The sequence below is a fragment of the Salmo trutta genome, chromosome 12 (assembly GCF_901001165.1).
Source record: "Salmo trutta chromosome 12, fSalTru1.1, whole genome shotgun sequence".
NCBI lineage: Eukaryota > Metazoa > Chordata > Actinopteri > Salmoniformes > Salmonidae > Salmo > Salmo trutta.
In genome coordinates, this window is record NC_042968.1 from 13,075,101 (window position 1) to 13,099,043 (window position 23,943).

The window sequence follows — 23,943 nt, forward strand, 5'->3', positions numbered from 1 at the left end:
AGCTAGCACTGCAGTGTATAAACGTGGCGAGTTTGTTGACTCAAAGAGAGAGAAAGACAATAGTTGAACAGTTTTGAACAAATGATTTCTTCCAAAATAAGGAGAAGCAAGAGAAGAAGAGAGCAAGAGATCTATCCTACCCGCCTTCTAAGGTCTTCGAAAGCCAAGTCAACAATAGATTACGACCATTTAGAATCCCACCGCACCTTCTCCGCTATGCAATCTGGTTTCAGAGCTGGTCATGGGTGCACCTCAGCCATGCTCAAGGTCCTAAACGATATCGTAACTGCCATCGATAAGAAACAATACTGTGCTGCCGTATTCATTGGCCTGGCCAAGGCTTTCGACTCTGTCAATCACCACATCCTCATCGGCAGACTCAATAGCCTTGGCTTCTCAAATGATTGCCTCGTCTGGTCCACCAACTACTTCTCTGATAGAGTTCAATGTGTCAAATAGGATGGCCTGTTGTCAGGGCCTCTGGTAGTCTCTATGGGGGTGCCACAGGGTTCAATTCTTGGGCCAACTCTTTTCTCTGTATACATTAATGATGTCTCTCTTGCTGCTGGTGGAGTCTCTGATCCACCTCTACGCAGACGACACCATTCTGTATACTTCTGGCCCTTCTTTGGACACCGTGTTAACAACCCTCCAGACGAGCTTCAATGCCATTCAACTCTCCTTCCGTGGCCTCCACTGCTCTTAAATACAAGTAAAACTAAATGCATGCTCTTCAACCGATCGCTGCCTGCACCTGCCCACCCGTCCAGCATCAATACTCTGACTTAGAATATGTGGACAACTACAAATACCTAGGTGTCTGGTTAGACAGTTAAGCTCGCCTTCCAGACACACATCAAACATCTCCAATCCAAAGGTAAATCTAGAATTGGTTCCTATTTCGCAACAAAGCATCCTTCACTCATGCTGCCAACATACCCTCGTAAAAACTGACCATTACTACCGATCCTCGACTTCGGCGATGTAATTTACAAACTAGCCTCAATACCCTACTCAACCTACCAACTGGATGCAGTCTATCACAGTGCCATCCGTTTTGCCACCAAAGCACCATATACTACCACCACTGCGACTGTAGCTCTCGTTGGATGGCCCTTGCTTCATACTCGTCGCCAAACCCACTGGCTCCAGGTCATCTACAGACCCTAGGTAAAGTCCCCCCTTATCTCTGCTCACTGGTCACCATAGCAGCACCCACCTGTTGCACGTGCTCCAGCAGGTAATATCTCTCTGGTCACCCTAAGCCAATTCTCTCCTTTGGCTGTCTCTCCTTCCAGTTCTCTGCTGCCAATGACTGGAAACAATACAAAAATCTCTGAAACTGGAAAACGCTTATCTCCCTCACTAGCTTAAGCACCAGCTGTCAGAGCAGCTCACAGATCACTGCACCTGTACATAGCCCATCTATAATTTAGCCCATACAACTACCCTCTCCCCTACTGTATTATTTATTTATTTTGCTCCTTTGCACACCATATTTCTATTTCTACTTTGTACTTTTTTCCACTGCAAATCTACCATTCCAGTGTTTTACTTGCTATATTGTATTTACTTTGCCACCATGGCCTTTTTGTCCTTTACCTCCCTTATCTCACTCATTTGCTCACATTGTATATAGACTTATGTTTCTACTGGTATTATTGACTGTATGTTTGTTTTACTCCATGTGTAAACTCTGTGTTGTATGTGTCGAACTGCTTTGCTTTATCTTCGCCAGGTCGCAATGTAAATGAGAACTTGTTCTCAACTTGCCTACCTGGTTAAATAAAGGTTAAATAAATAAAAGAAATAGAGAGAGAGATTTCATAATTGCAGCTAGCTAGTTGAGCCTACTGAAACACCCTGCTTAAAGAGAGGATGCTATGTTAGCTAAAACTGAGGGATGCTATGTTAGAGAGATTTCCTCCGGTTTTTTTTCACTTTTATCTAGTTTAGCCTACTGAAACACCCGCTCAAACAGAGGGATGCTATGTAAGCTAACTGGCTATGACTTTCCAACACAACACTGGAACTCTTCCAAGTCAAGCACCTACGCTGTAAACTGTCATTCATAAGCTAGGTTGTAGCAACTCATTATGGGTATAGGGACAATTAGAGTATCATGTCCTCCTGTGGCTTAGTTGGTAGTGCATGGTGTTTGCAATGGTGTTTGCAACGCCAGGGTTGTGGGTTCGATTCCCACGGGGGGCCAGTACGAGAAAAAAAATAATGTATGAAATTAATTGAAATGTATGCATTCACTACTGTAAATCGCTCTGGATAAGAGTGTCTGCTAAATGACTAAAATGAAAATAAAATGTAGTAGCTTAAACCTATCGCAGTTACATTGAACTGGGCGAATGGAATTTGAGTGACAGTCATCTAACATGCTGTAATAGAAATAAGGACATGCTCATAATCCCCCCCAAATTATCCTCCTAATCTTAAACAGCGCTGACCGCCACTGGTTTATACTGCATTATTACTCTACCAGAGTGCATTATGAGAACATGGGTAATGCTTTATAATGCATTATGAGAACATGTATAATGCTGTATAATGCACTATGCATATGGACTTAATGGAAAGTGTTACCAAAAGTTTTTTCCTGCTTCACCCTGCCCTGGGTGTCTCTCACCTCATGTTTTTAGGCATTGTTTGTTTCTGTCAGTGTGTCTCTGCCTTTGCCACATCACAGGATGTGTGTAGGGGAGGGGTTGAGGGGAAGATGAGGGGGGGGACAGCAGGGCATAAGGGATATGAGGAGGAAAACAGAGGGGTAAACGGGGAGAAGAGAGGAGAACCTTTGGGGTTAGGAACATACTGAGATGTCCACTTCCCCCTGCAGCCTGCTGGGATTGAGGATCTTGAGTGTTCAAATCCAGAGACACACACACACTGGGAGAGAGCGGAAAGAGAAGGGAGAAGAGCATACATGGGGAAATAGGGTAGGGATGGGCTGTCAGAGATCAGGGGCAGTAAATAAAACACTGTTAAAAGTAACAAAGGGGCTCCCTCTCCCCATGCCTGTTCCACCACTACACGCACAACTCAACCAATATCACATGCCCTATTCACAATCCACAGCCCCCAGCCGATCAGCAACAGAGCTACAATACACTATAAAGTGCCTTGCAAAAGTATTCATCCCCCTTGGTGTTTTTCCTATTTTGTTGCATTACAACCTGTAGTTTAACCTGGATTTTTATTTGGATTTCAAGTAATGGACATACACAAAATAGTCCAAATTGGTGAAGTGAAATGAAAAAAATAACTTGTTTCAAAAAAATGTATTTAAAAAAGATGGAAAAGGGGTGCGTGCATATGTATGCTATGAAGCCCCTAAATAAGATCTGGTACAACAAGCCCCTTTGCTATGAAGCCCCTAAATAAGATCTGGTACAACCAAGTACCTTCAGAAGTCACTAATTGGTTAATAAAGTACACCTGTGCACAATCAAAGTGTCACATGATCTCAGTATATACACCTGTTCTGAAAGGCCCCACAGTCTGCAACACCACTAAGCAAGGGGCACCACCAAGCAAGCAGCACCATGAAGACCAAGGAGCTCTCCAAACAGGTCAGGGACCAAGTTGTACAGATCAGGGTTGGGTTATAAAAAAATATCTGAAACTTTGAACATCCCACGGAACACCATTAAATACATTATTTAAAATTGAAAGAATATGGCACCACAACAAACCTGCCAAGAGAGGGCCGCCCACCAAAACTCACAGACCAGGCAAGGAGGGCATTAATCAGAGAGGCAACAAAGAGACCAAAGATAACCCTGAAGAAGCTGCAAAGCTCCACAACGGAGATTGGAGTATCTGTCCATAGGACCACTTTAAGCGGTACACTCCACAGAGCTGGGCTTTACGGAAGTGCAGCCAGAAAAAGCCATTGCTTAAAGAAAAAAATAAGCAAACACGTTTGGTGTTCGCCAAAAGGCATGTGGGAGACTCCCCAAACATATGAAAGAAGGTACTCTGGTGAGATGAGACTAAAACTGAGCTTTTTGGCCATCAAGGAAAATGCTATGTCTGGCGCAAACCCAACACCTCTCACCACCCCGAGAACACCATCCCCACAGTGAAGCATGGTGGTGGCAGCATCATGCTGTGGGGATGTTTTTCATCAGCAGGGACTGGGAAACTGGTCAGAATTGAAGGAATGATGGATGGCACTAAATACAGGGAGATTCTTGAGGGAAACCTGTTTCAGTCTTCCAGAGATTTGAGACTAGGACGTAGGTTCACCTTCCAGCAGGACAATGACCCTAAGCATACTGCTAAAGCAACACTTGAGTGGTTTAAGGGGAAACATTTACATGTCTTGGAATGGCCTAGTCACAGCACAGACCTCAATCCAATTGAGAATCTGTGGTATGACTTAAAGATTGCTGTACACCAGCGGAACACATTCAACTTGAAGGAGCTGAAGCAGTTTTGCCTTGAAGAATGGGCAAAAATCCCAGTGGCTAGATGTGCCAAGCTTATAGAGACATACCCCAAGAGACTTGCAGCTGTAATTGCTGCAAAAGGTGGCTCTACAAAGTATTGACTTTGCGGGGGTGAATAGTTATGCACGCTCAGTTTGTCAAGAGTCAATGTGCAGCAGGTGGGATGGAGTAAGGCGCAGGACATGGAGAATGAGTAATAAAGGTCTTTACTCAACAAAAGAACAAAATATTCCACGCAGGGAAACAAACTCAGCTCGCAAATAAGCGCGACAGCTTAACACAGAACAAACACGCACAAAACCAATGGGGAAACCAGAGGGTTAAATAGGGAACAATAATTAAGAAATGGAAATCTGGATATCATAAGGTGAATGCAACAATTTGTAAGTCGCTCTGGATAATAGCGTCTGCTAAATGACGTAAATGTAAATGTAAATGAAATCAGGTGTGTACAATGAAGACAAAACAAATGGAAAAAGAAAACGTGGATCGGTGGCAACTAGAAAACCGGTGAAGTCGACCGCCGAACGCCGCCTGAACAAGGAGAGGGACCCACTTCGGCAGAAGTCGTGACACTGTTTTCTGTTTTTTTTCTTATTTCTTGTTTGTTTCACAATAAAAATATTTTGCATCTTCAAAGTGGTAGGCATGTTGTGTTAATAAAATCATACAAACCCCCCAAAAATCCATTTTAGTTCCAGGTTGTAAGGCAAAGAAAATAGGAAAAATGCAAAGGGGGTGAAAACTTTTGCAAGCCACTGTATATACAAACGTATGTGGACATCCCTTCAAATTTTGGGATTCGGCTATTTTAGCCACACCTGTTGCTGACAGGTATAAAACCGAGCACACAGACAATCTCCATAGACAAACATTTCTGTAAAAATCGTCTGTCCTCGGTTGCAACTCACTACCGAGTTCCAAACTGCCTCTGGAAGCAAAGTCAGCACAAGACCTGTTCGTCTGTAACTTCATGAAATGGGTTTCCATGGCCGAGCAGCCACACATGAGCCTAAGATCACCATGCACAATGCCAAGCGTCGGCTGGAGTGGTGTAAAGCTCACCACCATTGGACTCTGGTGCAGTGGAAACGTGTTCTCTGGAGTGATGAATCACTGCCCGAATACATAATGCCAACTGTAAAATTTGGTGCAGGAGGAATAATGGTCTGGGGCTGTTCTTTTATGGTTCGGGCTAGGCCCCTTAGTTCCAGTGAAGGGAAATCTTAACACTACAGCATACAATGACTGATTGGTGTGGAAGAACTTCACTGGCCTGCACAGAGCCCTGACCTCAACCCCATCGAAACCTTTGGGATGAATTGGAATGCCGACTGCAAGCCAGGCCTAATCGCCCAACATCAGTGCCTGACCGACCTCACTAACGCTTTTATGGCCGAATGGAAGCCCCCGCAGCAATGTTCCAACATCTAGTGGAAAGCCTTCCCAGAAGAGTGGAGGCTGTTACAAAAGCAAAGGGGGGACCAACTCCATATTAATGCCCATGATTTTGGAATGCTTTGTCCACATACTTTTGGTCACGTAGTGTACTTCAAAATACAGTTTTTATTATGGGACTTAGGGGAGGCATTTTCCTTCACAATTTCATCTACCGGCAAGACGCTGACAAAGAGTATGTAGGGCTATGTTTGGATATTTCGAATAACTTATTTATAATTATTTTTGGATTGGCCATGTACCCAGACAACCCATTTTACATTACAGAATCCAGAAATGAAGTCTCACAACAAAAGGCCTGGAAGCAGAGATCTATAACACAAAAGGGTCCCCTTTCACTTTCCAAAATCAACTAGAACATCCCTTCTCTCTAGACACTTATTACTTCTACAAGAGGAATATAGAACTTGGTCTACATATCAATGAATTGAACCACAGCAAACCAATACGTTCTTTCTTAAAACTGTCAGGGGTGCACTAAGAATTGAAATGCTCTACCAGCAAGGGAAATCTCTATTGCCGTGAAAGCAACAGCGAGAGAGAGAGAGAAAATACCATTTTGTCTCATATTTCCGAGCATTACTGTAGAATTGCAAACTTTAATAACCGCAGCCGTCCCCCATCCCTATTTCCCTCTCATCTTCACTCGCCACGCTTCACATCTCATTGTGATCAATGTCTTTTCAGAGGGGCACACGCAATCCAGATGAAAGAGCACAGACCAACCACAAACCACACCTGAAGCATCCCCAACCTCTTTTCTCCCTTCTCTCTCTCCCTTTCTCTTTCTTTCTATCTCTATCTCTCTCTTTCACTGATTTCCCTCTCCTTCTCTAACTCTGTATATCCCCTCTCTCTCTCTTCTCCCTACACTATTCCTCTCTAGCTTTCAACTGCATGAAAGAGGAAGTGAATGTGCGCCTCAATGAAGAGATGTCAGAACAGGAGGAAGCAGAATCTAAGTGTAGGGTAAGGAGGATGATTACAATTTTGAAATTGTGCATTTAGTAATTTTACAGACTCTCTTAACCAGAGCAATTACAGTAGGGTTAAGTGCCTTGCTCAAGATTTTTCACGTAGTCGGCTCAGGGATTCAAACCAGCGACCTTTTGGTTACTGGCCCAACACGGTTAACCACTAGGCGATTTAATGGTCTGGTTTAACTTTAAAGATTGTCCCTGTGTAACAACTACACTATAAGGCTCACAATAATCTATAGCTGGTCTGGTGAATACAGTACAATACTGCAATAACTAATGTATTCAAAGTGACAGCACCATAATAGCAGCTTCAGATATGTTATACTGTAATTGACATTGCAATGTTACATAATCCATTCGAAACATCCACTTAAACCAGCTCAAAAAAAACTAGAGGGTTACATTTTTCATTATGTGGAAAACAGAAGGCTACACAAATACATATTGCATCTTTTTTTCGATTGAAATCCCCCTCTCTTCAAATAGGCTAGCAACAATCCTGAGTGACTGTATTTTCCATAATTGGATCATACATGTAAATGTCTTCTGTCCAGTAATCCTGTGTGTATTTTCAGTGGGGTCAAGTTAGGGTTGCATCTTCTAATGCTTCTAATCACACCATCGTTGTTTTATTACAATTTGTTTTACTCACAGAAAATCACAGTATATCCAACAGGATAACTTCCAGGGTCATCATTATACAGTACCTTTTGTTTGTGAGCAGCGAGGTATCCCTGTAGTTTCTCTGCTCTGAGGAAGGGACTGCTGTGAACCGCGAAGCGCACGTCCAGTGTCCTCTCCCTGATGTCCATCAGGCCGAAGACGTTGATGTCATCAACGCCCACCGCCAACATCTCTGACAGGAAGTCCACCAGCAGTTCATAGCGACTCTTCACGCTGCCACGCTGCTCAATAAATTCCTTCGCTGTGACGTCTGCAACACACACACACACAGACACGAAAACAAACAAAGTTAAACAAGATCAGAATAGAAGCCAACATATGCCAGGGGACTCGTCCCTCTCGTTTTCCGAGGCTAAATCGATGCATCCCCCAAATCTCTTCAATGAGCAGGAGAAACATACAGGCAATAAACAGAATGTGTTCCCAGACCTGACCAGACAGGCCCTGTCTATCCCCTCCCCTCCCCGCAAGAGCCACTGGCCCTGCCACTGGCCCTGGCCCTGGCCCAGCAAGACAGACACGACCCAGCCCTGCTACACAATGTCACAGCCAACACTCACACAGAAAGACCACTCTGGCCATGTCGGGGATATTGAGTGGGGGGGGGGGGGACGGAACAGCCTTCAACCTCAATGTGGAGCATGGCAGCTTTGCCAAAGAGAGGGTGCCAAGGTGAGAGAGCTCCTGAGCCGAGGCCGTCTCCCCTGAGTCAAGGATGCCTCTAATTGAGCCGACACCTTCTAGCATGGGATTAGGAGAAGGAGGGGAGCTGGAGCTGGAGCAGGGGCCCTGGGCTTTACCTCTGCCCACACCCACTCCCCTCAGTCCCCTGGGCCCTGTTTGACACAGACAGCGTCCCCCTACTGCTCCAATCGAAACTCTTCAGCACACGGGAGACAGGTGGAAAGGAAAGGGAAAGAGATTTCATCCAATTTTAATGATATCAGTAACATAGTTATAAATAGTTATAAGGGAGAAGGCTCCAATAGTCATATCTGATGAATGAAACGTTTAATAAATGCATGTTTTTGAATTTGGGTGTTTCTACAAAGTTTAGTGTGTGTAACTGTGTGACTAAATATGTGAGTGTGTGTGTAACTTTCTGACTAAATATGTGAGTGTGTGTGTAACTTTCTGACTAAATATGTGAGTGTGTGTGTAACTTTCTGACAATGTGTAGTGTGTCTGTGTGCTCTCATCTCTCCCACTCTTAATCCCCAGGCTGACGGCAGGCTTTAAGTGCCATGCTGGGAACACCTGAGCGGTGTCAATCTGGGATCATTAGGTCCCGAGGAGTGTCAGTGTTGCTCAGTGTGATTAAGGCTATGGGAGCAGACAGAGGGAGGAATCCTAGATTGACATTAAGAGAATGGAAATGGAGCTCAGTGAGGGGATGCTGTCGCCATCTGTCTGGTCTCATTACCAGTGCTGGGGAGACGGGCAGGGACTGTCTTTAACATGGAGGGACAGATTTACACCTGGCTTTGATCCAATGCAATGATCACATTGACTCTCCTTCCCACGGGCATTAGGGGGATACACACACACGCGCACACACACACGCAAACAAAACAAAGACACGTACATACACCCCCCTAAGTATTTATTTGGACACTGAAGCTATTGGATATTAGATAACAAGTTCTATATTTAAGGGTATGGTAACACTTGTAGAGCATCTACCGATGGCCTATCTACAGATTATCAGTAACATGCCAACTGCATGTCTGCTGACTTTCAACAACAAATTGTCTGTAGTCCATCTACAGATGTTCAATTCTTTAAAACTTCTTAGGGCTAGGGTCTATTTTCCTGAATTTCTGCCTGACTGACGTGCCCAAAGTAAACTGCCTGTTACTCAGACCCAGAAGACAGGATATGCGTATAATTGGTAGCATTGGATAGAAAACACTTTGACGTTTGTAGAAATGTTAAAATAATGTATGAGACTATAATACAATTGACATGGTAAGCAAAAATCCAAGATAAACCAACCTGATTTTTTTTTTTAGGTCCCAGGCTCTTATAATGGAAAGCTATGGCTTCCACTAGATGTCAACAGTCTTTGTTCAAGGTTTCAGGCTTGTTTCTTCCAAAACAAAGAAGAATTTTGAGTTTTGGTACAAAGAGTCTCAGTGGAAAATCAGTTTGTTCGCGCGCCTGCTAATTTTACTTTTCTATTGAACATACTTCTTTCCGTATGAAATATGATAGTTTATTTACATTTTAGGGTACCAGAGGATTAAATAGAAACGTAGTTTGACTTGTTTGAACAAAGTTTAGCGGTAGGTTTTTGGATTTCTTTGTCTACATGTTGAACGAGCTGATTACTGAAATTGATGGCACCAAACAGACCTTTGGGAAATAAAGAAGGATTTCATCTAACAAAACTACCATTCATGTTGTAGCTGGACCCTTGGGATTGCAACAGAGGGAGATCTTCAAAAGTAAGTGATTTATTTAATCGCTATTTGTGATTTTATGAAGCCTGTGCTGGTTGAAAAATATGATGATGTGGGGCGCGGTCCTCAAACAATCGCATGGTATGCTTTCGCTGTAAAGCCTATTGTAAATCGCACAATGCAGTTAGATTAACAAGAATTTAAGTTTTTAAATGATGTATGTTCATAAATGTTTAATATTACGATTATTTATTTGAATAGCGCTAATTCACCAACGTTTCTTAAAATGGATAGTATTTTGGAATTCAACTCTTCAAATGAAAGCACTTTATGTATCTAGTTCCCACATTTGAATGTGTCATAAGTATTTGGACAAATTCACTTACAGTATATAACATTAATTCAAAAGTATTCGGTCCCATAGTCCTATCATGCAATGACTACATCAAGCTTGTGACTACAAACTTGTTGGATGCATTTGCAATTTGCTGTGGTTGTGTTTCGGATTACGCTGTGTCCAATAGAAATGAATTGTAAATAATGTAGTGTCATTTTGGAGTCACTTTAATCTGTAACTTTCATGATTAATTCATTATGATCCATAATCATGGTAGCATCCACATTAATGTAAAAGTGTTCAGAAACATATTCTAGTCTTATTTACAATAAAAGTGATTCCAAAATGACACAATACATTATTAACCATTCGTTTCTATTGGGCACAACAACCCGAAACACAACCAAAAAAAACTGCAAATGCATCCAATAACTTTGTAGAGTCACACGCTTGATGTAGTCATTGCATGCTGGGAATATGGGACCAAAATACTAAACTTTTGACTAAACTGAATACCATATAAGTGAATTTGTCAAAAGAATTATTACACCTTCAAATGGAGGGACTAGATACATGCATTGATTTCTAAATGGTGCAACAGATATGTATGAAAATACCCTCAAATAAAAGGTGACATTCTGTACTGTTTCCTCATATAAAACATTTGATCTCAAATCCAAAATCGTGGAGTATAGAGCCAAATGAAACGTTTTAGCTTCACTGTCCAAATAAATACGTAAGGCACAGTAAATACAAACTACCTCCATTAAAAGAGACTAGCATGCCCCTGTCATGTCAGGTCAGCAGACAGACACACTGATGGTGACAGAGTAGAGGGTCTCAGTTGACTGGGTCAATAGGACCTTGAGACAGACTCAGAGGTTAGAATTGGTGTTAATCCCAGAGGTGAACTGAAGATATTTTTTCCAATTTCTATTTTTATTGATCGCATGAAACAGGACCTTAGAGAGATGCAAGCAGGTGAGATGGGCCCCGGAGTTAGACAGAAGGGAGGGAAGGGGGAGAATGGAATGAAGGATTAAACATTAAACTTTTTCTAACTAATCTCACAGACCGAAAAGGACACACTCAAGCCGTTTCAAAGTTCTTTATCCAACATACTAGACATTACCCAGAAGGCTGTGCATTTGAGCAAGAGAGCGAAAGAGAGTCAGTGTGTTGTGTACTTGTTTTCCTACCTTTTTCATTCCTTTACCAGGACCCTAATGTCCTAATAATTCACCCGAATGTCCTGACAAGGTAGGAAAACAATAAAAAAAGATTTCTTCATGTCCTGAATTTGCTATTTTAAGCTTAAGGGTTAGATTTAGGGTTTTGGGGTTAAGGTTAGGGTTAAGGTTAGGTTTAGGGATAGGGTTTTTAGGTTAAGGTTAGGGTTACATTTAGGGTTAGGTTAAGGGTTAGGGGTTAGGGAAAATAGAATTTGTAATAGTCAAACATTTTTACTCCCCAAAAAGTCCTGACATTTCACAAAAATAAAGCTGTGTGTGTGTGTGTGTGTGTGTGTGGTGTGTGTGTGTGTGTGTGGTGTGGTGTGTGTGTGTGTGTGTGTGTGTGTGTGTGTTTTGTGTGTGTGTGTTTCTTTGAAGATGTCATATATGCTTATGTGAACTGGTGTGGGCATCTCAAGGATTCACTATTTATCACACATTTCACATTTCAATCATATTCTCCTGTAAGTTTTCCACAAAGAGCCTTAATCTCCCAGAAGAAGCTTTAACAGTACATGTCCTTATTGCCTTCCACATTTGTTCTTGAAATGGGATTTAAAATGTCAAGGAAGCTATGTCAGTAATACAATAAGTTGAATTTTTCATAATCCTTCAGACTTGGAATCCATGAGAATGTTTACAGAGTGCTTTATTTGTGAAATAACCTGAAAATGGCTTCCACAATCCCAATTATCTTCAGGTAATTGCTGTTTACAAACGCATTTGGATTGGGGGCAGTCTTGGTGTTGACATTTAAGACTTTCTGGGTTGTGTCTACAAATGTATATTTAACCCAATGAGTCCCACTGTAACGCAGCAAGTTTTGGACTTCTAACACTGTTTAAACATTGTGTGTTTCAGCTACAGACGTCGGGGTTGGACCATTGGAATCGCCTACTTCTTCTACGTCCGTAGATACCAACCAAGTCTGTGGGATTATTGGGGGCTGAGCTAGATCAGTGTTTGTGAGACAAGGGCTGATCCCGAAGAGGCCGGGATCTTTTTTTATAAAAAAAAGTCTGTAGAGACTGAATGGTTTAAGCAACAAACTACTAAAAGCTATCTATGACAACTGGAGACTCACGAACACACACATTGCTCTATGACGCTGACAAGCTGCGCAAGAGTCATTAGAAGGTAAGGGGTTCTTCGAGGGAATCCCAGGACATAGTGTATGTCATACTGTAATAAGCTCACATAGATGCTGTCTTAACTCCAAACGCCACACAGTCGAAACTGACTAGTTGGATAATCATTTCCCGCTGAGGAAACCATTTATGTACTTACAATATTCATATAAATTCATTTTTATCCGGTTTTTTTTATTTGGCAGACCTTATTTTTTTTTGACATCTGTCAATAAAACTCATGAACGCAACTGTTCATGTCAAACTTCTACATGGAGCCCTGGTTTCCCTAAAAAGAAAATGGTAAAACACTTAATTGTGAGGATAAATATATGAGCTGGGCTTGCAGATAAGTCAGATGAATACATTTCTGCTGGGGTCTCAGGACTGATTAGGGTTAGTGTAATTGCACTCTAGGTTGAGCGTCTGAGTGTGGTTCAGTTCTCAGGACTACAGCGGTTGTTACCATACTGCTTCCAGTAACACTCATCTTCAACAGACATTTTATGGCACGAGCCATTTCGATCAATACAAACTCTACAGCTCTCTAAATGCAGTGGATATTTGTGTCATTTAGAGGATGCACTCGAAATACCCGGCTAAGAAGTTTACGAAACCAGTCGGCACTACTGTAGATTAAATGGGCTGAAGCAGAGAGCAAACAAACATTCATTACGGAAGATTTTGGTTCCATTTTCATCACTTACAGTAACATATTATAAAACATCCTGTTTACCCAGTTTCCTTTAAATAAATAATGTTACACAGTATATAACCACCAGCTGTAATGTAAAGGCTCCTGGTTGGTGTGACTACATTTGCCTGCTGCTGTTTTTTGAAGCAAATCCCTTTATCAGCTTATGAGCCATGACTCCCTCCGCTATTATTCTCTCTCTCCTTTTCATTTAAATATCTCAGAAATCATAAAATCCCCTCAGCCATAGACCATCTCTTCCAAAGTATATTTCCTTTTCATACACACACGTGCATCAGACTATACTTGACACCATAAAATGAAAGTGCTGAGGAGCAAAATTGTCTAATTATAATTCAGAATTACATACTTCCAAGAATGACATATTTCCACTGTTACTAACCCATGCATTGTATCTTGAAAATATATTTCTTATAAACATAAGAAATCGCCTTCATATGACAGCATGAAACAATATAAAACATTCTGACCCCTGATGTGTCCCAGGTCATACAGTAGGTCAAGGTTCAGAGGACATGTGTACTGGACTGTACCTGCCAGGCGCAGGGATCCAGAATTGTAGATGGCCTCGTCCCGCAGCTCCCTCACATACACTGTTACCCCGGAGACAGCGTCTGGCCACACGCCGTCTGAGACGCACACCTGAAACTCGTAGCTGCCCGGGGGAGCGTTCTCCTTAATGATCAGGAATCCCGTCCTCTTGTTCAGGATGAAGTGACTGAGGAGGCATCAAAAACCACATCAGCAACATCAATGCTTCATATATTGCATGTAAAATGAGCAGCCTGTGGTGCGTCTGTAGTTAAGATTTGGTGGTACACCACTGTGAATGAATACTAGGTTGACATAAATGAGAAGAAATGACTGAGAGACTTTGGGAACCAGAACGAGGAGATTAAGACACAATGATTCAAAACAGCAGAATAAAAGAAGGAATAGATAAAAGAGAGCAGGAAGAGAGAAGATATAAGAAGAAAAATAAGAAAATATGGGGGAGGAGAGAATAGAGGGGAGGGAGGAGAGAAAAGAAGGGGAGATTAAAAGAGATAAGAGAAAAAGATGAGAGGATGCAACTCCTTGTGGTCCACTTCATACTTCCTTTGTGATTGAGCTCATTCAAGTTTGATTACACTGGGAATCAAAGCAAGATCCCAGGCACATCAAATAGTGAAGGAGACATTGAGATGAGCTGGTTTATCATCTTCAAATCCAACCGGGTTTAATATGAAGTGTCAAAATTAGTCAACTGGATTCCAACCTTTTCCCTATTGAGTAATGCAGAAGTTTCTCTACTCGAGTGAAGATGAGAGATGCTAGATTAAATATTAACTCTGTATAGATTCAACAACATACTGTAGCTACGTGTGTTGAAAGAACAGATTCTCTGGGGGGGGGGGAAGCTACAGTCAATCTGAGGTTCTGTATGTGAGCGCAGGGCTGTAGCAGTGGTAGTCGTCATGCTTCTGGATGTGAGGCCGTCGAAGGTGTCACATGGTATGATATGTTCCGAACACCGCTGTAGCTGCTGAGCCTTCACAGAGATCTCAAGGCAACCGTCTCAAAAAACGCCCTGTCGCTCAGGGCTCCTCTGCTCTGCTCGTCTCGCACCTTCGTCTCAGGTGCAGGTCCACAACATCAACGACAGAGAGGCTGTCGGGAGAGACATCACTCTCAAGGTTTATGGCGCGTTGAGAGAGGGTGACGGAGGGAGGGAAAGTGAGAGAAATACAGAGGAAGAGAGCTAGAGATGTCTTACTTGGGCACTTGTCCCTCAAAGGCATATGTCTTGTTGTCCCAATCATCAGGATCCGGGGCGTAGACCTTCCCCAGGACAGTGGTCGGCATCCTCCCTGTCGGCAAAGATCATTGATTTTCTCAAGGGTGTGTGTCTGTGTGTCTGTGTGTGTGTCTGTGTGTGTGTGTGTCATGAAGAGGCATAGTCAAAAAGAGCACCGTTCACATGGATATTAAAGTGTTCTGAAAACAGCTAGCTAGAGAAACACCATCATGGTCATTGCAACAAGAACCTGTGTCTGAAAGAAACAAATCAATACATATTACCAGCAACTCTCCACCGCGCTTCAGCAATGGGGAACATAATGTATTGACTCATTTTGTGAAAGGAGGGGTAAAACCAGGAATAGATAGTTAACCCTGAAGAGGAGAAAAGGGAATAAGCCATACGTAATTGCTCGCTCCTACAGCGGCTCTTACTATACAAAGGTGCCAGAACAACAAAGAGACATGGTTTCTTTTCATAAACTCCCGGTTGAAGCAAAACCTTCAAGCCCTGGAAAAGGTCAGACTGAGGGTCAAATGATTTGCTCCTCATTCATATATTGCTTTGTGAATTGTTCTCTCGGTGCTGTGCTATGCATGAATAAATGCGCTATAGTGTATTGATGATGGCAGTGATCTCACCTCTGTGACTGTTGACAAAAATCTCCTTCTCTCCGCCTGGTGAGCATGGTCGTTCTCGTCTCCTATGGTGATGGTCAGAGTGTTGGTGACCGTCTTGGGCGGATGGCCGCTGTCACTCATGATGATCTGCAGGTGGAACTCTTTCTGCCTCTCCCGGTCGAAGGCCCTCAGGGCTGTGATGGTGGCCGTGCCGTTTCCGTTATCCTGCAGGTAGAAGTCGTTGCTGTGGTGTAGCTCTAAGGGAAAGCTGAAGTAGAATGGAGATCCGTTCTCCGCTGAGTCTCGGTCTACAGCCCGCAGCAGCGTGGAGGTCTGGTTGAGTCTGACCAGCTGGGGACCAGCGACGTTCTCCCACACCACTGGGGCGTACGCTGCCTCAAACTCCGGCCCGTTGTCGTTGACGTCCAGCAGGGCCAGCTGAATGGTGGCGCTGCCCGTCAAGGCCGGAGAGCCGTGGTCAGAAGCCAGGATGACCAGGTTGTGTTGTGCTGCTGTCTCTCTGTCCAGAGCGCTGGTCACAGTGACTAGACCAGTCTGGTCTACAGAGAACTGGCCCAGAGGGTCTGACTCCTGGAGGATTCTGTAGGTGATCTCCTTGTTTTGGCCTGAGTCAGAGTCGCTGGCAGTAAGCCTGGCCACGCTGCTGCCCACGGGCACGTCCTCGGGCAGGGGCGCCAGCGGCTGGGAAAGCGCGATGAAGATGGGTGCGTGGTCGTTACAGTCCTCTACCTCTACGACACAGTGGATAAAGCTGGAGAAGTCCAGATCTTCGACCTTCAGGGTGAGGTTGAAGCGCTGCTCACTGGGCCTCTCGTAGTCCAGCCTCTTCTTCAGTCTCAGGGTGCCACGCTGCTCCTGCCGGTGGCTCACCATAAAAAACTTCTGCTCTGGGTCTCCTGCCACCACACTGAAGGTGAGCTGGGCATTCTCGCCTGTGTCCCAGTCCTCAGCAGACAGTTCCAGTACCACTGCGTTGGGCTCACTGCTCTCAGGAACCCTGGTCAGGCAGGATCGCTCCGTGAACCTGGGTGCGTGGTCATTCACATCTGTCACCCTGATGGTGGCGGTACCCGTGCCCGTCATGCCACCCCCGTCCCTGGCCTCCACCATCAGCAGGTAGGTCTCTGCCTGCTCCCGGTCCAGGCCACTCATTGCCACCGAGATGGTGCCCGTGGACGGGTTAATGCTGAACATGTCAGAGCCGCCGCCGCCACCTGTACCCGTATTACCCACAATCCTGTAGGACAGCACAGCGTTCTGGCCCACGGCCGAGTCATCCAGGTCGGTGGCCGTCATCTCCATGACAGAGGTGCCGGGGCAGAGTTCTCCGGCACGTTGCCATGACAATCGGGGGCGCAGGTGAAGATGGGTGCGTTGTCGTTGATGTCCCACACGTTGATGATGATGTCAGTGAATCCGGTCAGACCCTCGCCGCCCTCATCTGTGGCAAGGACCACAAACCTCCACACGGCCCGCTCCTCCCGGTTCAGAGTCCTCTGAGCGTAGATCTTCCCGTCACCTCATCAATAATGAACTCACTCTCGGCTCCCTGGCCATGGAGGGAGTACCGTAGGGCCTCCTGGTCAGCATCCTTATCTGGGTCAGTAGCAGTTACCTACAACATCAAAGGGAATGTGCTTGTGAAGCTTTTAATCTGCAGCCGCAAACTTTTTTTAATGGAGTTCAGCACTGTTTAATTATTGAAGCTTGCTGACTTGGTGTCATCCATCAGGTTGGTTGAAGTGCTAACTTCACACCTACCTGCTCTGCACAGTGATCAACTCTAGTTTATCGGCTATGTGCACAACTTTCACTCTCCTGACCTCAGCCCCAATCAATCCTCAGGCAGAGCAACATCTACCACGAGAATTTAAATCTACCATGAGAATTACAGAGCGTCCGGTACTGTAGGTGAAATGAAACCAATGAGTGGTTGGGGGGGGAAACTGCTAATGGTCTAAAGCTAGTACCAGATGTCCCGTCTGAAGAACCTTATAAAACAGCATGATGTCATCTCATGCAATTCAGTCTGAGGACATAAAGGCTTGGGAAATAGACTGCCTGTAACCTCCTGGTGCACAACTCTCACATTCTGAATGACAGAATTGTGTGCACTTGGAATTATAAGGTTACATCTGCAAAAAGATGAGTCTGAGATAATTGGTTGGAATGATTGTTATCTTGTATTCTTTTGAACTTGAATTGGGGAATGCAGTGGGTACAGAATATTTTTTACAAAGCAACGCTATGCAAGTAACTCAGTTTTGACAGAAAATGCAGATAGAGCCTTTTTAAGCTCTTGAGATACTGAGGGAAAAGCATTCAAATCATAACAGAAAGAGAAAATGTCAAATCCTCAGTTTTTCACGCTGACAGAGTTGTATAACACGGTTGAGTTGATGCCAAAATACTCTCACGAGATTTCAGACGTCTGATACTGTATATCATACTATTCTCCCTCATTTTCTGCTAACACATGTGATGACTTAATAGATCACGTGTATCTGTTGTCATAATAACTTGACAAATGAAGATTGAACTGTATGATTCAATGAGTGTTTCACACATACCTGAAGCACAAACACAGGCGATCCATCCAGCTCTTCAGTCACAGAACCGTAGTACTCGTTGACCGTGAACACTGGCGCCTCGTCGTTCTTGTTCACCACGTTGACCATCACATCCGCGTAGTCCTCCCACTTCCCGTCCGACGCCAGCACCAGCAGCTTGTAGCCCTTGTTCTGCTCGTAGTCCAGAGGCTGGGCGATGAAGATGGTGCCCACTTCTGGTTCCACGTCAAACACCCCGCCAGTGTTGCCAGACGTGATCTGGTAGCGTAGCTTAGCGTTGGCGCCTAAACAGAGCGATGTGGTAACTATATGTGTAGTCAGCAGAATGGAACACCATGAGCATCACATACATATCATTTAACATATATAGCTAACATTTTCAGGAATCAAAGTTTTGTTTTTCAAATGAGTTGTAACTGAATCCAGGTAATAGTTCTGCTTGACATTTCAGGAAGTTTCTCAATTTTTTTGCTTCACAAAGCAATTGTAATAAGGTCTATAAACTGATCAGGAGTTATATACAGAATCCAATATTGAGAGGAGACTCTACGGAGTCTCAGTCAGATTCAATACATTACAACTCAAGAGAGGGAGAATGGAGGACTCTCCAAAGAAACAATAATTCATAGGTTATTTTGCAACATGAAAGTGAGGACGCCAGAACAGGAGCAGAGCAAGTAATCCTAAATCCTGAGTATTTTGTTGTGTTGGCAGTGCTAATGAAACATTAGAATGACTTGTGAATAGATATGTTTTCATTTGAGCTTCCTTCCCCCTTCCAAACTGCTGAGTTCAAATCCCAGTGGAGACCATGCATGCACAGATCGAGCAACGCCGTGTAAACAAACCAAAATGAAAAAACAAACAGAAGAAATCCTATTCCCACTTGTACGTGTTAAAAAAAAAAAATCCCACTTTCCCTGGCTATAAGCTGTTATGCTGACAGGAGGAGAACAAAAAGAAACGATCTGATTCCACTTCCAGGAACTCTTATCAGCATAGTAAAGGAAAAAGACCTCTCTGTCTCTCTCTCTCTCTCCCACTCTGTTCTCTCTCTTTTCTCTGTGTTCCTAGCTCCCTGGCTCCCTCGGTGGTGATAATCTGCTTGGGTGTCGGCCCATCAGCATAGCTGGCCCCGCGTGTGTGCTTTATTACCCAAAGTGGCCCGGAGACTGTCCCCTCACGCGGGGCGCTGTGTGTTGACGATTGCCGAGATGGAGCTGGCGGCGCGGCCGAGCCCATTCATCACAGAGAGGGTGGTTGCTGCTCCACAGGCCTACCCGCTCCCGACATGATACATGTCTGATAATATGAAGCTACCCCCCCTTCTCCCTCCTACTTCCTATTCCCGTAGCGGACTGATAAAGAGCCCTCACCGTGCTAGCTAGCTGCCGCCAGCACCAAAGGAGATGATAGCTTCACAATGGATTTATTGTAGCGGGCCGTGTGAGCTAGAGCGGCTGAATGAGGGTGAGTCAGGTGAATAATGGCGAGTGTGTTAGTATATGAATGAGATGGATGGGAGAGGGGTATGGATGGTGCCCATAGGAGGAGATGTTATTATAGGCTTGCGCAGGAGAGAGAGAGTAGAGTTGCTGTGTGCTGTGTGTGTGCAGTCCCTGGCCTGTGAGTTGATGAGCCTATTGGATGTTAAGGATGTCCTTCTGAGCTATGGTGAAGCCATATGGAGATTTATGCAGATGGTATGACAAAAAAAAGCGATTTATATTAGGTATACACTGCAAGTACCTTGACAAGTTTATGACACACCAACAATCTATAACAGGAAATCGATTTGAAACATTACAGTACCAGTCAAATGTTTGGACCCACCAACTGTACTCTTTCTACATTGCAGAATAGTAGGGAAGACATCAAAATTATTAAATAAAACATATGGAATCATGTAGTAAGCAAAAAGTGTTAAACAATCAAAATATATTTTATATTTGAGATTCTTCAAAGTAGCCACCCTTCGTCTTGATGACAGCTTTGCACACTCTTAGCATTCTCTCAACCACCTTCATGAGGTAGTCACCTGGAATGCATTTAAATTAACAGGTGTGCCTTGTTAAAAGTTAATTTGTGAATTTCTTTCCTTCTTAATGAGCCAATCAATTGTGCTGTGACAAGGTACGGGTGGTATACAGAAGATAGCCCTGTTTGGTAAAAGACCAAGTCCATATTGTGGCAAGAACAGCTCAAATAAGCAAAGAGAAACAACAGTCCATTATTACTTTAAGACATGACGGTCAGTCAATGCGGAACAATTTCAAGAACTTTGAAAGTTTCTTCAAGTGCAGTCGCAAAAACCATCAAGTGCTATGATGAAACTGGCTCTCATGAGGACATGAAGGAAGACCAGAGTTACCTCTGCTGCAGAGGATAAGTTCATTAGAGTCACCAGCCTCAGAAATTGCAGCCCAAATAACATGCTTCACAGAGTTCAAGTAACAGACAACATCTCAACATCAACGTTCCGAGGAGGACTGGCGTGAATTCAGGCCTTAATGGGTCAAATTGCTCCAAAGAAACCATTACTAAAGGACAACAATAAGAATAATAGACTTGCTATGGACAAGAAACACAAGCAATGGACATTAGACTTATGGAAATCTGTAGGTGAGTAGGTGAACGGATGAGTCTCGGCATTTTCCCACGGTGAAGCTGGAGGATGAGTGGTGTGATGGTGCTGTGCTGGATGACACTGTCAGTGATTTATTTGGATTCAAGGCACACTTAACCAGCATGTCTACCACAGCATTCTGTAGCACTACGTCATCCCATCTGGTTTGCGCTTAGTGTGACTATCATTTATTTTTCAAAGGACAATGACCCAACACACCTCCAGGCTGTGTAAGGGTTATTTGACCAAGAAGGAGAGAGATGGAGTGCTGCATTAGATGACCTGGCCTCCACAATCACGCCGACCTCAACCCAATTGAGATGGTTTTGGATGAGTTGGACGGCAGAGTGAAGGAAAGCAGACAACAAGTGCTCAGCATATGTGGGAACTCCTTCATTCCAAGTGAAGCTGTTGAGAGAATGCCAAGATTGTGCAAAGCTGTCATCGAGGTAAAGTGGTGGCAACTTTGAAGAATCTAAAATCTAAAATTAATTTGATTTGTTTAACACTTTTTTGGTTACGACACGATTCCATATGTTTTATTTCATAGTTTTAATGTCTTCCCTATTATTCACAATGTAGAAATTGTAAAAATAAAGAAAAACCCTTAAATGAGTAGGTGTGTCCAAACTTTTGACTGGTACTGTACATTATAAAAATAGGGCATCTCAACCGTACTGTGTTTTTTTCAGGTCATGACCTGAGGATAGATGGAGGCCCTCTCCACAGTTCACTGAGCCCAGGGAGAGTGAGAATGACGGGACGTATTTTCTCCCTCTTCCACCACTTACCGTCATCCTCGTCATTAGCACTGACAGTGAGGATGGCAAAGCCCAAGTCTGCATCCTCATACCACGTCGACTTCATACACCGTTCTGAGCAAAGACAGGCTTGTTATCGTTCACATCGCTGATGAAAACCCCTCACGTACGCCGTGTCTGAAGGAAGGAGAGAGAAGAGCACAGAGTGAGAGAGTTAAACGCCAGGCCCGCTCTTATTCTGTCACCTGAACATATCCTCTCCCTCTTTCCCTCTCTCTTCTTTATCCCTCTACTTCTCCCTCCATCCTCCTATCTTTCACCCTCTGTTATTCCTCACATCTCTCCATCTTGCTCTCCTCTCTCTCTCGCCATCTGACTTTCTTTTCTGAAGCAATCCGTTGGCAGATGTGAAAAGAGACCCTTGAGCGGAGGAGGGGGTGGGGGCCCATCCTAATATAATATACTCCCTTTGATATGAGTATGAAAAGGAACATCATTGCAATACACTCTTCAAGGATAAGATCAATTATGTAAGCTGGTTTGCAAAGATAGCTTGCAGTTTAACACAGCGATAACGCAGCCTAGCAGCAAACAAGCCACAACCTCCAACTTTTTACGCCTTTCTGAGTCTGACGGAGGAGAGGAGAACGAGGACATATCTGTTGAGCAGATACAGCCATCGTCGATTGATTGTCTCCTCCTCTCCTGTGTTCCAGACACACACAGAGAAGTGTGGCAAGTACGCAGCGTCAACACCGTGACAGATTGCTCTTTCCCCGTAAACACTGCTATTGCATCAAGGTTGTGTTTACGACCCCTCCTCAATACTCCTCTCTCCTTGTGTCTAGTCTTCTTTCTTTTCTTTTTTTTAACATCTGTCATCGATCACAACATCGCCCAACCATCGCCCGAGAGATTGAGAACGTGTGTGTGTTTGCATGTGTGAACGTGTTTTTTTCCCCACGATTCACACCACCATGTCAGTGTGTTGTATAAGACAGGCTGTAGGTGCCTGTTGCTGGGCGGGAGAGGGGATGGAAGGATAGTGAGGGATGGAACTGTTGAAGGCCCTATAGAGACTCCTTCTACATGCTAAGCAACAGAGCAGTGTTCTGGAAGGAGTCTCCATCCCTCTGAAGCCCCTATTCTCCAATCCTGTTTATTTTTTTTATATATATTTTTTATTTAACCTTTATTTAACTAGGCAAGTCCACTTAAAGAACAAATGCTTATTTACAATGACGGCCTACCCCGGCCAAACCCGGACGACGCTGGGCCAATTGTGCCCGCCCTATGGGACTCCCAATCACGGCCGGTTGTGATACAACCTGGAATCGAACCAGGGTCTGTAGTGACGCCTCCAGCACTGAGATGCAGTGCCTTAGACCGCTGCGCCATCCTCATCTAACATTTACAGCACTTGCAAAATTGACACAGATCATCTTTTTTACTCCCTGGCCTTTTTAATATTTTAGTGGTGTTTACGCTGTCAGAAATGTCATATAGGGCGAAGCCGACTGAGAGCAACTTTTAATAATCTATGATAATATGATGAAAATACATTCTCCATAAGGCCCTGTCTGGTTGTTCATCAGCGGTGAGAGTCCCCTCTGGGGAGGAGATACGTATATTGGTAGAGAGAGGATCCCTCCCCACCAAAGAGACAAGCCGCAGTGCAGACATAAATGACGTCTTGAAACTGCCATCCAAACCCCAGCTCTCCTACTGTAGTACCAAGGCTGGTCAGAAACATGGGGTCATTTTCAAATGTATTGAAATGTATTCAGACAATGCACACAGTGTATTCCTAAGTCGTCACAATTTGATTAGGCGCGCTACTGTGTGCATACGGCATGCATTGCTGTTCTCTCTCTCGTCCTCCACCATCCTCCAGCCCTGTGAGCTGACGAGATGATCTGAGCTGGTCTCACCTGAGTTGGGCTGTCCATGTTTCCCAGGTCGGGCTGACTCCCAGCCGTCCACCGACTTGACCTCCAGCAGGTAGGAGCCTTTGGTCTCACGGTCGAACACGGCCTCTGTGTAGATGGAGCCCAGCTCAGGATCAATCCGGAAGTACTGGTAGTCCCCACTGCGGTCGTTTAGCAGGGAGTAGGAGATCTGAGACAGACAGAGGGAGAGAGGGAGGAGGAAGAAGTGGAGGGGAGAG

At 44.2% G+C, this 23,943-nt stretch overlaps 1 protein-coding gene across 1 annotated transcript in view; it reads right to left on the reverse strand.

Annotated features, from left to right (window-relative positions):
- Positions 1 to 23,943, reverse strand: part of LOC115202941 (neural-cadherin-like) — a 202,342-nt gene that overhangs the window by 51,113 nt on the left and 127,286 nt on the right. The window contains 12 exon segments of the mRNA XM_029767138.1: positions 7,609 to 7,835; positions 13,932 to 14,116; positions 15,155 to 15,248; positions 15,820 to 15,850; positions 15,853 to 17,138; positions 17,141 to 17,329; positions 17,332 to 17,434; positions 18,390 to 18,673; positions 21,807 to 21,888; positions 21,891 to 21,935; positions 21,937 to 21,953; positions 23,708 to 23,894. Of these exon segments, the coding sequence (XP_029622998.1) occupies positions 7,609 to 7,835; positions 13,932 to 14,116; positions 15,155 to 15,248; positions 15,820 to 15,850; positions 15,853 to 17,138; positions 17,141 to 17,329; positions 17,332 to 17,434; positions 18,390 to 18,673; positions 21,807 to 21,888; positions 21,891 to 21,935; positions 21,937 to 21,953; positions 23,708 to 23,894 (2,730 nt within the window).